Here is a 15,127-nt window from a genome sequence, read left to right as displayed (position 1 = left end):
GGTACCTTTCGTGAACAATTTAGAGATTTCTAAAACTTCAAAAGTTGAAACATCAATTGACATTCGCTTCGCTTTTCTTTACATGGGAGAAAAAAAGAATTGAAACATGCACTCACGATTTGTAAAAAAAACTAACGCCATTTGTAAGGCTCTATCATAAACCTGTAAAATCTCTTGACCAGACTTAACATAATCAACAATTATTATTGCAAAGAAGTATTTTGAATTGATGCTAGTATTTACAATAAAAATAATTAGAAATGGGGCGTTTTAAGGATTTCAATTGGAAAGTTATGATTTGTGCATGTTTTGCTATCATCGTGCTGTTCTGTGATCTAACTAAAAGTATTTGCATTTAAATGAAAGGCCATGAATCACTGAACACCCTAAATAGCCTCCCTTTGTAACTGAAACCCTTTAAAATCGATTATTACGTGAATCTAGGTAAATAATGATTCTGTGTAAAATCTTTCAGTTACCTTCGTTGCCTTGAAAGTGTTCAGGGCCGTAGCTAGCATAAGGCAAGACGAGGCAACTGCTTCGTCTTGATTTTGGTCCAAGATTCACTTTTCTGAAGAAAAATGCCACGGAAAATGCTTAAAAGAGCATTTCTGAGCCTCTAGATTTCCAGACCCCCTTAGCGGCTCGCGCATTCGGCGCTCGAAACTTGCCCCGTCTTGTTCTGAAGTCTGGCTACGGCCCTGGTGTTCACCATAAACTGAAGAAAATTATAGCCAATCGACCGGATAGTACTGAATAGGGGACTAAAATGAACGCGTTCATTTTTTCGAAAGGTAATTTACTCATTGTAAAAGGATTTGAAGAGATTCATGAGTTATTCACACCGTGGAGTAGTTCATCGCCGTACGATCCGAGCGCCGTGCAATTGAAAAGGTTGATGCGTCAGAGAAGGACTGTTTAAGAGGAGTACTTAAGGAACGTCTACGAACTTTTAAAAGCCAAAAATAGAGCGAGTTTTGATGTTAACTCTTGAAAGAGAATATGAAATAATATCAGTGCCCTATAGTGAGCAATTAAAAATGTGGGTAGCTGTGAAATTGAGTGATATCGATTAAGTTTTATTCAATCGGATATCATCATGCAAAGCCTTATAGGTGACTAGCTCGCGATAAAGAACTGGAAGGAATATTGCCAACAAGACAAACAACTTAAATAAACGACGACGCGGAAGTTTAGTGTCTGAATCAATCTTCAAATGGATCTCACGCGTCTCCAATGCGAGCTGCAATGATTCACACATGGTTGAAGTAGAGTTGTCATCGAAAAATCGAAAAAAAAACTTCAAAGCCAAATAGGAATAATCAGCATATGAATAATCTTTTTAACAGATCCTCCTAACTGACGAAATGAATGCTTAAAAAGCCTGAGTGATTCCTTTGGCTTTTGTTTTTATCTCTTGATTTTTCTTCACGACAACCTGAATTTGTTCGTATGTAAACAAACGATGTCTTCAACTTGGCTCTCAGTTATATACAGTAAACACTCCGCCATTTTTGTATAACTGAGCAATTCCTGTTTCTGAGCCCTGCGACAATCAGCGGCGCAAGCAAAATAATAAAGTTTGAAATTATTCTTTTTTCACAGACCTTTTAAATTAACAAGCTGGCAAGAGTTAGAGAAACCAAAACACAGCAGAACGGTTGCGTTTTTAAATTTCATTCGAATCTGAGGGTAAATTTTGAGTACAAATCACGGCGCAGGCAAAAGATGTCGCCGTTACGTTGGAATAATAACTGGCAAACATTTATGTGTTGCTAAGAATCGGGTCTAAAGGTTTCGTGGTACACGAGGAAGAAAATTTTTGACTCATCGTTTGCATGTACTTAAAGTAACCCACGCGCATGTGTTTTTTGCAACTCTGCTTTAACTTAAAATTCAGCCAGTAAGCTGTAGTTGCTATCAGCTGTATTTGAGCAACTCTTATGCCTCCCTCGTGATACCCTAACTTCCCAAACGCATTCATAACGCGACTGTGCACGCTAAGCATAACTTGAGTGATCAATTTCATCGTAAGCCCTTTTCATGTCCTTTTCACTTGCCAGCTTTGTCAGTTATAAAGGAGTGCTTATGGTAAGTATTAAACATTCAAAGTGGTAAAAGTGTTAAGAAATTTGTAAAAGAAAAAATTCGATTTTGAAGCCTCTGAGAGTAAAGTGAAAGTTTGAACTTCGTAAACTTTCACGTAAATAGTCCATTTTATATCAAGGTGTATGATATCATTCGTTGTTGCCTTTACGACGTTGTTTCTCCAGGGGAAATTTACTGCAACGTGCAGTAAACGCGCAGTTCTCAACAGAAATTTCTCACAAAATATTTGTGAGGAGAATATTTCCTTGAAGGCAAATTTCTCCCTCCAGCATAGTCATCCGGGTTTTGGAATTGTTAAACTGGTACAAATTTTCGCTTTAAGGTTTGTTAATACGGAATGCAACTAAGCCTGCAAACATAGTCATCAATTCCCACCCCTCATAAACGGGCTACTCACAAGTGACCAGGCTCTCACTGGCGATGCCCCACAATCATCTCCCTAGCCTGTTCCAGGCGCTCAAGAAGCAAAACGGGGCTAAAGATTAAACGGCGCAAAAGTCGGAGGAGCGGACACGAGTCGGGTCGCGTAGGGAAGTTTTCCCTCTGCTGTAGGGAAGGGCATTCATTACAGGACTCGACCCAAACCTCCATCATTTCTTCACATCCTCTGCCTCTACCCAGATCTCGCGGGCCGGCCCGCCATCTACAAGGGGTCTGAGCGAAGAAATAAGCCAAACAGCTTCTAGACCCAAAATGAAAGCCTGACCGTAGGCTTACCGCGCTCTTTCCATGTGTCATAAATTTCTCTCTTCTACTGACAAGCCACCTGACACTATGCAAGGGTGCAAAGGGCCTGAAGGCGACTGCTGCCAAAAAACTTAATCCAGTTTCGAGGTTACACAGGTTTCTTTATTAACACAAAGTGATTCGCATAACACTAATTACAATATAATAGTACTAATGCCACAGAATAATATCATTTAGTCTTGAGGTTAAATATTATGAGATTAAAACTTATTTAATGCCTAAATAGACGTGGTTCTGGGACCCCTGGTAAAAGTACACGCTAAATGGTGTTTCTATTTGATTCTTGTATATAAAATATGAACAATCTTGAAAAAGGTATTACGTTGACAAGGCTGTTACGGAAAATAACTAACTCAGTTTTAAACCAGAACATATTTAAAAAAAAAAAATCCTTCGCTTCAAAGTTGAACATTTTGCTCGGTAAAAGGGTGACAAAAGAAATAAAACTACAAACCCAAGGACATTTATATATTTATATAAAAAAAATAAAGTATAATGCATCGCAAAAAATGAAACAAAAACAGTTTAAATTTATCCAGTTATTCTTAGCAGCGTGAAGTTGCTATCGTGTCCTTATGTTCTTTTATATCTACTCTAGACGCTAACCACCATCCCATGTATGAATTTCTCCTCTTTACCATCCTTCCAGGATCTTATCCCATTCGGGAGCTTTGCGCTGCTGTTCCCGACGATTTTCCATCAGTGCTTCTTGTTTTAATACTGAATGGGCAAGATCTTCATGGATTGACTTCGCACGATCTCTTAGAGCTATCAGTGTCTTCAACTTTTGTTCGGCATCACTGGCTTGGAATTCTCGAAATCGTGCTGGAAGAGGTTTCTTTTCGTCCATAGGCTTTGATTCGCTTCTTTGATTTTCTGGACTTTGATTGTATACGAGACCGTGGGTGTAGAAAATTCTTTTGTACATTCTGTCTGGGACTTCAGAATCATCTTGGTAGGAGCCAGGTTCTCCTTCACGTGCCTATCACAATGACCAAAAGTAAACCTTGCCGTCAACCTTAAATCTTGAATTGTATTTGTATTTAAATCGTTGATGAATTGAAACTTTTACTTTAATTCACATGACTTTTTAAAGGGAACCGAAGTAAGACAGTTTAAACTTAAATTTGCCCACCTAAGACATAATATTCTTAATTTCGAGAATGCTAAGGCCAGCTAAATATCGTTGATTTGTCTAAATTAAGGTTTAAACAAAATTTGAGTAAACGAAAGGTCAGAAAGAGGGTTTTTTTTCAAGTCTCCCATCCAGGTAGGCCCCGTCTATTAGGACCTTTTAGGCGTATTAGCATTCAGTACAAAGCCGCAAACAGCTTAGATCTACATACATAGGCCTAATCACAATATCAGGATATTTTTTTGAGAAATTGAAAAGCATCCGGGGGTGTAGAAAAATGCAAAGATGTCTAGAAAATCCTGTAAATATTAAGAGACAGCTGAAGAAATGCTTTATAGTACCTCAGTGTCACTTTTCTACTTTACCGAAAAATAAACAAAGTGGGTAATCTTTTGATTGCTTCTTCTTCGTAGTTCATTGGGTTTGTTTCAGAGAACATCAGAGATTTCTAATGAATTTACTTTGGGTGTGACCAATCTGAGAATCGGTGGCTGGACAAACGATAGGGAATTTCTGTGAGACTAACCGTTAATTTCAGTAACGATCGATATCAGTCTGGTATAGCTGGATAGCGATGACATGTTATATGAAAAGCTATATTATACACACATTTTGATTGGCTCTTACGTATGGTCTATTATGACATAACGCACGCAAGTCCTACCTACTTTATAATCAGCCATTACGGAGTATATCTCTTTAAATGATAAGCTGAGATGTACACGCAGTTTGGTTAGTTCTTGCCACGATATTAGAAACTTTTCATAATCTCTCGGAGGACAGACACCTTGGTGACGTCATTTTTAGTTACGTTTTGCTTTTTTATCATATAAAACAAATAGATTCACTGCTGCCGTGGGTCTGTTCAGTGAAAGATTACAGACAACGTCAAAATGTGGTAAGAACGTCAGTGACACACTCGGTTGCGCCTGGTGTGCCCCCTTTTTTGCTCTTACCACATTGGACGTCATCTGTGATCCATTAATGAGGAGAGGCACGGCAACATGGGGTCTATTTGTTAAGTAGATTGTTTTTCTCTTTGGTAGTTGCCATCGACTAGCCCACTGTAAACAAAGGGCCATTTGTATCGAATTATATCAACGTTCGTCTCTGGAAAATGGCTCCTCCCTTCTCCAATCACATAATCGAGTTATGATGCGATTATTGAACTACGTGATTGTAACAAATCGGAATTTTTCCGCAGATAAATTGTTTGCTTCAGCCTTCGCCTTCGGGAAAATAAAGATCTGCGCACCGGTAATAAATCACGATGTCACACATCACCTGGTACAATAATCGTTGAATATTTGGTTATGCTCCGTTGCTCAATTTTCGAATAAAAATACTGGCTTAGTTTGATCTTTGCGAAGAGAACGGTAGACTCCTCGATATCACAAAGGTATCTTAGATCAGCAGTTGAACATGTTGAATATATGATTTCGTGATGCAAGTGACGAAGTTAACTTGTTAATGTGTTATGAATGCAAGCTTCATACTTAAAATCTTCTTCATCATTAAACAACCTTGGGTATTTAAAAATAAAGATGCCTTTCGTCTGGTATAATTTTGTTCCAGGCAGTTTGTTGGGTTACCACCTCTATCCCGTGTAAAGAACTTCGAATTTGGTACCCATTTTGTACTCAGCCGTTGATTATCACTCTCAATTCGACTCTGGAATCCACCCTGACATGGTCACATGCAATATTAATCAGCGTGTTTGATATTCAAACGGTTTTAAGCTTAGGAATGTTTGCATATTGGTTAGACATAAAAAAAGGCGAGGAAAGTTAATCATTGTTGGCAGTTAACGGCCTCTATGGCCTATTAAAAAAAATTTTATTTTCTTCCGTGGATAATACGCGAAGCGAAACTGGGTTTTTCTTTTTTTAACTGAAAAGAACACCCATCTATAAATTAACAAACCTAAATTACTCATGATTTTGCCCCATTAATTAATCTTTTATTCTTTTTTATTTATCTGGAAGCGTTGTCTTTTGATTCATGCATTGGAGGCAATAATTTTCAACCAGAACTTCATTTGCATATTCTTTCTTTAACATACTGTGTATTGATAAAAGGAAAAGTATTCGTTGCTATCAAAATAACCGTTATTTGTTTTTGACACGAATTGTTTACTTTATCAAAAAAATTGCCGTCATTTTATTTACATTTTAATGTGTTTTACGGCCTAAATAGACAAGACAAACAAACTGATAAGTCACCAGCCGCTTTATTCATTGCGTCACATTTAAACTGAGGCCACTTCATTTGAATTTTAACTGTCCTGGATTTGAAAATTCATTCTGTGCTCTGATCCATGAAAATGTTATTGAATGATATATTGTGAGCTTTTCCTTATCGACAGCACGTTTTCTAAAGACAACACATAACGATATGATCTTGAATTTTAACCAGTATGGACAATTGCATAAGTATCAAGCGAATATTGAGTCTCTAAGTAGATATTCGCGTGATCGTTATGAAAAACACGATTACAGCGATGACGACAGAAGTACATTGTTAACATTTAACCGTTTAGGTTAAAATTATATTGCATTAGTTACTAATGCATTTATTTATTCTGAGCTCATTTTAGAAATATTTTAAAATAAGAAGCTTTTGCAAGCGAAATATTAGTAATAATCTCTTGAGAATTACTACATAATGAAGGTGATAAAGTCAGTTGTGGTACTTCTCACTTTCATACCTCGTGGGAGCGAATTTACTTCGTAAATTTCTTTATTATAAGAACAACTGCTGCTTTTCGGTATGAGAAATCTGAAATGGGTAGCAGGAAAAAAATTGCTCGCGTCAACACAGACAACCACAGGCGGCATGGCGTGTTTTTTCTAGAGAGTGATCCATTGTTTGTTTGCCACGATATGTTTTCTTTAGAAATAAAATTTTACTCCCCTTAAAAGCAGCCTTGACACCATTATATTGTCGCAGCGTTTGAGAATGATCTTGACCGCTTTTTAAAACCGAAATTTCAATTTTGCGCTCTCTGTTTTTCAAATGTGGCCAAGCCCACCCGCGCGCAATTCAAATTCGTAAGATTTGAATTCTGGATAACCGGTAAAGCCCTCCGCAAATACTAATAGCGTACTGACGCTTAACCCATACAAACAAACGGCGAAACAATATTGTGCGAAGTGCTTGCTTTTAGGATAACAATTTCGAAAACTTCTCGCGAGCAAGCTTCTTTTTCTTCTTTATCGTAAAACGCTAAAAATACACTGCAAAGTGATTTTCAACCTGGAGTTTAAAACTTTAAACTGATTTTAACAAGGGCAGGTAAAACCCCTTTAAATTTAACTGTAATTTTGATTAAACTTTTGTTTTGATCTTTAAACAAATGGAAATTAACTGATCCTTTACGGAGGGACATAGGGGCTCCTATTCTCTAACGGTCCATCGGAAATTCTCTCCTCCAAGACTACGTTATGCTACATATGATTAAAAAATGACTTGGCTTTCATTAGATGGCGTGCGAGGACATACCTCTTCATACTGCCGGGCAAACGGCAAGGCGCTCTTTTTTGAATAGTTCTCTTGTTTTTCATCTGTGTCCACTGAAGCAAATGCAAAGGAATTCGTTTTAAAATGAAGGAAAAACAAGAAATGCAAACTGCTAAAATTAAACAAATGAGAGTTATTTTAGAGGAAAGTAGCTTACCTGGAACACAAATCATAAGTTGGAGACCATCAGAGACGAGTATGACCAGAAACAGCCACGCGAAGTTACCTCGATGCATGTTGGCGGTGAAATGAAGATTTGAATTCATGTAACGGGTTATAAATTTTGAATTAGATAAGATCTTTGAAATACAATATCCCCGATGACAAGCGGAAATGTTCCGTAAAATATCCAATCTCAAGCAGACGCGCGTGTGGGTAAAATTGCTCGATTAGCTAAGGTAGGCGAGCATGTGAGTGAAACTGTCAATTTCCCGTCTCATTTCTCTTTTTATACGGAATTTAAACAATTGTGTAGAGGTGTAAAGTACATTTTTCAACAAAAAGAGAAATATCTGGTTACCATGGCAACATAAAAAAACACAGGCGGGAATAGGAGGTCTGATTCGTCACGGTTGCGTAACTCAATGAATCATGTGTAGATTATTTCGCCGGCAACTTTTAGCAGACAAGCCTTTTTTATCCCTTTATGTACCGAAAACTATTCAAGAGTTCAGAAAAGGCTATATCTAAACTGGTCTTTGCCAGCAGAGTGTTATGTTCCTTGACATTTTTTAGATTCGCCGTCATCAACAGCAGAGTAGATTTTTCTAGGAGAGTAATTATCCAGAACAATACCCGGAGAGATATAAGCCAAAGAAGCGGTTCCTTTCAGTTAATAAGGAAAGCTTTGAGAAGCGCACACACCAGCCGATTTTAATAAAAATGATCTCTAACGGTCTAATTGAGTGAGGTCAGTTTATTTTTTTAGCTTTTATTTCTTCAACGGCTTTTTTCCACTTCGGTAGGACAAAACGCTTGACTGCGTTGGAGACCGCACTTGCCTCGCTTTAGTGATTAGGCGCGTGCTGTAGCAGTGGCGTAAATGCATGAGCTAAGTCTTGCGTGAAACCATTGAACTGAAAAAGTAATTCATTTTCCATACAGCCTTATCTCTTAAGAAAATTCCTGATCTAAATACTTTTTGCTGCTTCTAACTCCCCTCACTAATTGGTTATAATTAGATCGCCAACCGAACAGGCAGATCTACGACTGCGCAGATTCCGCAGTCAGAAATACTAAATTTAGTAAACACTTTATCATGCATGTGGGCGGATATGTTATGGCTGATAAAATCTCGACAAGCATATGATGTTTTTTCAAAAAAAAAAAAACTTTCCATGAATAACAAGAAATTCGTATCAATTATCATATCTTAACCGAAAAATAACGTTCGCGAACACAACACCTCGACGATTATACCGTCGCTCAATTAGACTGGCGAACAATGGTGCGTCTAGTTCATCAGCTATATCTTATTAATTTTTTTAAACCAGTCTAAAAAGTCACAATGAGAATCTCTAGCCTTAGACCGTTTTTCCGTTGTGAGGCGTAATTGAGACGCGGCGCAAAGTCAGTTAGCGTCCTAAGCACCGCCCTTTTTGTCCCGCATTTTCATCCAAGTTAACGTTTGAAGCTTGTTTTGCTGCTCACGAACTTTATACGATTGTCCTGTTGTCGAACAGTTAAGGAATGGAGAACCCAATTATATCGGCATCTTTATTTCTTTGAGGGTCTTTTAAATGTAGTTAGTTATAAATTAACGGCTGATAGCCTTTTTACATGGAAGAAGGCGGGCAATTACACGATAAATTATCACGTCAACGGTTCCTCCTTGAAATACCACAAAAATATCGGCCAGAAGAATCAGGTGCCCCATGATATCAATGTCCAGAGGAATCAGTAGAATAAAATAAAAAAATTTAGAAAGCATTTCCAACTGAGAATGTCTTTATTCATATAAAAGAAGATCCGTATACTAAAAGAAAATGAATTGGAAAGTGAGCTTAGAAATTAATCGAATTACGACTAGCCTTGGAATCCTCTGCGCTTCTTTTGAAGACAACAAAGAGAACATAGTCACAAATTTAGTAGAAGAAGTTAACTTCTACCACTTAGGGTTGTAGAAAGTGAATTCATTTTGATGGTTATGAGGTCACTTCAAGTCTCGTCTGTTACTGATCAGCTCTCTGTTGGGCATCAGCGCTGTTCCGTCTACATTTTAAGGCATTTTTTGGCTATTGATAGCTATCTTATGCGTAGTTTGGTCCACTAAGCCACTAATATAACTATCAATTACACACTACACTTACAAACCAGAAAAAAAGCAGAAATTTTCTCTTTCCTAGCCAGCCGAATTATAAACTAGATAAAGTTAAGATTTGGCTGTTTTTTCCTCCAAATATTTAAGGATGGGTTTTCATGCTATCATCTAGTTTCTGTTTGCCTACTTAGATATAACAGATTGGAGATTCAACTTGTAGAAGAATCATATGTAAAGTTGTTGTTCAACAAAGTATAATTCCTTTTTCATATGCCGGTTCAAACAGTAAATTTGGTCGCCTAGAGATACAACAGTCATTTTGTTTCCTTATATGATGTTATCAAATGAAGTTAAGTAAAACCGCTGACATTAACAACTGATGACTCACTCTCTTACCGTGCACGCTTCTATTCATCATTTCAAAATGGCGGACTTCTATCTTCGCTACTACGTCGGACACAAAGGGAAATTTGGCCACGAGTTTTTAGAATTCGAGTTCCGACCTGAAGGTAAAGAAATGTTCCAATCTTTGAGCGTTTCTCTAATAAATTTTCTTAAGTTCTTTTTCCTGTTTTCAGGCAAACTTCGGTATGCAAACAACTCGAACTACAAGAATGATGTGATGATTCGCAAAGAGGTAAGCTTTAGTTAAATTCGATGAATTCTTTCATTATCACAAGAGGCTATTATTTACTTCAAACGAAACATCGATTCGTAGCTATATTTGCTAAATTACTTAGTCTTGATCTTAAAAGGAGTAGCTTAGCTGTCTTTGTTTTTGCCTTTTACTTGTAATTTTGGCCAAAGAAAATAATCTATTCATAATTGTGTTTTTCAAACGATCATTCATATATCGAGAATAAAGGAAATTCTTGTCTTATGTAATTTTGGAAAAGTGCTTTTTGAAATACCAGAAAGAAATATTTGTCTCTCTGATCATGATAAGCCATAATTTCACAGTGACAGGATATCCTTGAGAATGCAAGCTTTCAAATTAATCCTTTGATCTCATAGTCTCATTTACCACTTTGCTTCTTTCACCCTTTAGCCTTGATATCTTTTTGGCACATACAGTGGCGGATTTTGTAACATCAGGGAGGGGGCTCGTTGTACACAAATCTAATGCCTTCTACATGATCGTTTTGGCACAAGCAATCATTTCTGCATTGCTAAGTTTTCTGTGATTGATTTTTGACAATGTATAAGAAGACAGTTGTTCAAAACAAGTTCTACAACACATTATTTCACCAAGTTCAATCCTAGCTTAAGAATTTGTGTCAAGATCGTTAGACTGATCTCATGAAGCTCTGCCTTTCCCCTAATTTTTGTATTTTAGAGTTTGACTATGACCTGCCTGCAGTTTTCTCTGTTGCTTTTGTTTTCACTGCTTGATCAAATGTCTAATATCTAGGGAAAAACCTGTAGGAAAGACAGGAGTCCTTGAGCGTTCAGAATACCAAGCTTTGTAATAATAATATTATACCAAAGGATATAGATCAGCCTAAAATGTGTGATTTTATGAACTTGTGTAAGGCTAAGCAATGTTGAAAGTAACCAATGTGAATGAAAAAAAATCAAGTTAGGTGGCAGATTGCTTACTAGGCTGATAACATCTTTGTTCAAAACCAAGATTGTTCTTTTTTTAACACTTTCCCTCCAGTTATCATCAATAAAATATTTGTTTTCGTCTTAGGCATTTGTACACAAAGCTGTTATGGATGAACTTAAAAGGATAATTGAAGACAGTGAGGTTTGTATTTCTGTCTAATTTTCCACTTGATGGCCTCCCTAATGATGATTGTTTCCATCTTTCCTTTGTAATAAATTTTATCAGGTGGTCTGCTACAGATACTCTAATATATTTATGATGAGTTTGTATTCTTCTGCATCTCCCAAATACAGATACTGAAAGAAGATGACACCCTTTGGCCACAGCCAGACCGAGTTGGGAGACAGGTAGGATTTTTTTTGTAATTTGTGGAAAGTAAGAGATATTTTAATTAAAATAACTCCAACATCAATGTTTGTCTCTATTCCATACCAAAATTTTCTAATTTATCTGCAGGAACTTGAAATAGTGATGGATAATCAGCATATTTCATTTACAACTTCCAAGATTGGGTCTCTTGTTGATGTCAACCAGTGCAAGTACGTGCTTTCATTTTTATATAAACAGACTTCATTATCTACCCTGCAAAAAGGGTAACACTGATGCTCAAAACGTCAGTTTTTGAAACACTTTGAAGTGACCAAATTATCTTGTAGTTATAAATGCAATGTGTTTTGTTGAGGCAATGGAGTGTTTGTTTTCTTTTGATTTCATGATTTTAAAGGAATTAAACAATGTTTGTGCCAAATATCGGCTTAAAAATTACATGGGCAATAAGGAAAGATGTTTTTCATCTTATCATGAGCGCTGGACAAAGGAGTCCCCATGAGGAATCAAACCTCAGACCTTTGGATTTTGCACTCTGATGCTCTACCACTGAGCAACAGAGACTCCATGGTGAGCAAGGCCCATTATGAAGTTCATATCTGAAATGCATCCTGCATACTGCAAGGATCAGCAATGTCGATAGTGTCATGTTTGTAAATAGAATAATAGAGATGGCAAGTTTTGAGCTTGGTAAAGAAATAAAGAAAGATGTTTTTCGTCTTGTCATGAGTGTGGGACAAGGTATGGGTGATATTCTGTACTATCGTGGGTTTACAAATCAGAAAAATATTATTTGGAATATGAAGCTTAAGTGGGAAATAATAAGTACAATTATTTTGGTCATGTAAAATAGAGATGTTTGGTCAAATGATTGACTTGCATCTTTAGTTATGACATATCAGTCTCAAAAGTTAAGATTTAATTTGTAGTTTTTTTGATTTGTTGTCTCATAGAGACCCTGATGGCCTAAGAAGTTTTTACTACTTGGTTCAAGACCTCAAGTGTATGGTGTTTTCTCTAATTGGTCTCCACTTCAAAATCAAACCAATCTAAATGTTTTCTCAATTTGTGTTATATACAACTTTGCAGCCGTATCTTTGTTTCATAATTTTGATCTTTCTTTCTTACATACTGTCAACCAGAGAATTAAACTGTGGAACAGGATATATTGCAGGTTGCAAGCATGCTCCTCTGCTTTTTTGCTTTTCTTTTCTAAAACTTCATAAAAGAAATCTACTGAGAGTCAAAACTTTGTACATATTTTTCAGCAACTAGATGAAATAACCACCATCATCAATTTTTGAAACTGTACCCTTGTGCTATGCATGTGCACCATAGCTTTTGAACATTGTGATATTGGATTTCAGCCCACAGTTAAATAATTTTCTTTATAAACAAACCTGTATCTTTTACTGAGTACATAGGCAAAAAAACTGTATCTTTTGTTAGTTTGGTCACAGCATTAATAAAATGTTTTTATTTACAAAGTATTCAATTTGTTGCTTTTGTTAGGTTGGGTTAGGAAGTGGTAGCAAGGAGAGTGAGTGCATGAGAAGTATGAAAGAGAGATAAGGAAAGCAGGAGATTAGGGAGATTCTGAGAGTGCCAGCATCTAATATCTCCTGACAGTAATACTGCTGAGTAATTAACTAAGATCTTGAGAATTAGGGAAATGATTGCCAACCAATGAAGCTTTGATTGTTAAACAAATTCTCCTTGTCAATATCCAAGGGAATGTGTAGAGAAGAGCATGGAGAATGTGGATACTGATGTTAGGGTGTAAAGGGTTAATGGTCACCGTAAAGAGTTTAAAAGCTGACGTTTCGAGCGTTAGCCCTTCGTCAGAGCGATCTATATACAAGTGATAGCATCATCGGACCAACAGTTTCTTTCCATATAAGGAAGATATTGGTTCAAATATTCAGATTTTAAGATCCTGCTGCCATAAATATCTCTGAGTATACTACAAAAAATTATTTTTGAGGCTATGAAGTGAATGCATATGATATCGTTCGTTGGGGTGGGGGGACAATAAGGAAAGTGTAGGGGAGGAGAGAGGCTTATCATTGGGTTTATTACAGATTATACCAGTATCTGGGCAACTGCCCACCTACCCCTCCCCTAACTTAACAACAGTCAATTGATAACAAGCCAGGGTTAATGTTGGGTTAGGGGAGGGGTAGGTGGGCAGTCGCCCAGATACTGATATTGATCCGAAAGACTGAAGGGGTTCAGATTGCAAAGTTTGATCTTACCACACTTGCTCTTATCCACCTACAGTGCCTTCTGTAAAGTTCAGAGTTTGAGTTAAATTGCTTCTATTTGTTTTTTTTGGGCACCCAACATTAAAGATCTTTTGTCTCTGAAACCAGCTGCTAATTATGCTCTTCGCTCGTCTACTGAATCTCCCAGTGTTCGTTTCAAAAGTGCGATGTTTTCCTTTCTGGGATCTGGCCTTCGCTTGTTGCTTCTGTCTATTGGATCTCGCTGCAAGTCGCTGAGAGATTGTATCGATCAGCTTCGCCATTTTGAAACAACTTAAAACATTTATTTTATGCAAAGCTTTTAATATATGAATAGTATTTAATGTAGAGCGCTTTAGAATACTTCTTTCCAATATTGGCGCTATGTAACCTCTGTATTATTCTCATTGTGATTATTCTTGTTCTCATTTGATATCAGTGTTTTTGATTGGCGTATCAAAGCGCTTTTAAGGCATTAATTTATGAAAAGAAAGAAAAACAACAACAGCAACTCTAAGCAAGCGTATCTAGTAGTATGTTGCTCGTACCAATCAGATCGCCGCATTTGGGTATGTATCTCGCACCAATCAAATCACAGCATTGGGCCATATTGTTCCTTGTGTCCGACACGTCAAGGAATTAGGGTGACGCATAGTGTTGCAATAGAATCAAAACAACATTGACACACATTAAGAACGACACCAACAGAGAATTGTGAGCCCATCTAGCCAGTAAATATTATGCGAGCCAGCGACCGTTGTTTGGTCTTGTCACGCCACGGGGGAGAGAGCATGTTGCGTGACGAGACCTAGCAACGGCTGCAAAGGAGACTACAGTAAGCGTGGCACCAATGCGGTTTAATTTCTGCTTAAAAGTGTTCGGACAACAGCGCAAATAGACCACAAAATACCAGTGTCTAAGTTTATTTCATATAAATTGGAAAAGTCTTTTTTTGTTCTCTATCGAACCATTTTCGTCGGAAACTTTAAAAGTTTTAACTTAAAATGCTCTTTTCATTTTACAGAATTAAAAGAAATTCGTCATTCAAAGTGTTCCATCGCAACCCACCCATCCAAAAAAAAAATCTTTTTTGCAGGCGTAGCATACCTATGTTATACATTATGCAACAGTGTCAAAACCCCATGCTGCAGGCGCCCAATTCCTAATTATACTTTGAA

General features: G+C 37.1%; 2 protein-coding genes across 2 annotated transcripts; one reads left to right on the top strand and one right to left on the bottom strand.

Moving 5' to 3' along the window:
• Positions 1 to 2,936: 2,936 nt before the first annotated feature.
• On the bottom strand, positions 2,937 to 7,891 carry LOC131796430 (uncharacterized). Its single transcript, XM_059114015.2, has 3 exons — positions 7,668 to 7,891; positions 7,493 to 7,563; positions 2,937 to 3,838 (listed from the first exon to the last, which is right to left on the bottom strand). Exons 1-3 carry the CDS (start codon positions 7,774 to 7,776, stop codon positions 3,491 to 3,493), a joined length of 528 nt encoding a protein of 175 aa, XP_058969998.2. The 5' UTR covers positions 7,777 to 7,891; the 3' UTR covers positions 2,937 to 3,490.
• Positions 7,892 to 10,159: 2,268 nt separating this feature from the next.
• Positions 10,160 to 13,188, top strand: LOC131796415 (protein mago nashi homolog). The gene is made up of 6 exons (XM_059113996.2): positions 10,160 to 10,279; positions 10,349 to 10,407; positions 11,464 to 11,520; positions 11,673 to 11,726; positions 11,836 to 11,918; positions 12,660 to 13,188. Exons 1-6 carry the CDS (start codon positions 10,195 to 10,197, stop codon positions 12,757 to 12,759), a joined length of 438 nt encoding a protein of 145 aa, XP_058969979.1. The 5' UTR covers positions 10,160 to 10,194; the 3' UTR covers positions 12,760 to 13,188.
• The last annotated feature ends 1,939 nt before the right edge of the window (positions 13,189 to 15,127 follow it).

The sequence above is a fragment of the Pocillopora verrucosa genome, chromosome 1 (genome assembly GCF_036669915.1).
Source record: "Pocillopora verrucosa isolate sample1 chromosome 1, ASM3666991v2, whole genome shotgun sequence".
NCBI classification, from domain to species: Eukaryota; Metazoa; Cnidaria; class Anthozoa; order Scleractinia; family Pocilloporidae; genus Pocillopora; species Pocillopora verrucosa.
Note: the sequence above shows the minus strand (reverse complement) of the source record. Positions and strands in the feature narration are given on the sequence as shown.

What these genes read in the sequence shown, in the direction of transcription:
- LOC131796430 (XM_059114015.2), bottom strand. Translation starts at nt 7,776, where the DNA reads ATGAATTCAAATCTTCATTTCACCGCCAACATGCATCGAGGTAACTTC. An exon ending in ACTTATGATTTGTGTTCCAG is followed by an intron (nt 7,564 to 7,667) that starts GTAAGCTACTTT and finishes CATTTGCTTCAG; the next exon opens with TGGACACAGATGAAAAACAA. An exon ending in TTGCCCGGCAGTATGAAGAG is followed by an intron (nt 3,839 to 7,492) that starts GTATGTCCTCGC and finishes TCATTGTGATAG; the next exon opens with GCACGTGAAGGAGAACCTGG.
- LOC131796415 (XM_059113996.2), top strand. Translation starts at nt 10,195, where the DNA reads ATGGCGGACTTCTATCTTCGCTACTACGTCGGACACAAAGGGAAATTT. An exon ending in GGATAATTGAAGACAGTGAG is followed by an intron (nt 11,521 to 11,672) that starts GTTTGTATTTCT and finishes TCCCAAATACAG; the next exon opens with ATACTGAAAGAAGATGACAC. An exon ending in CAGACCGAGTTGGGAGACAG is followed by an intron (nt 11,727 to 11,835) that starts GTAGGATTTTTT and finishes ATTTATCTGCAG; the next exon opens with GAACTTGAAATAGTGATGGA.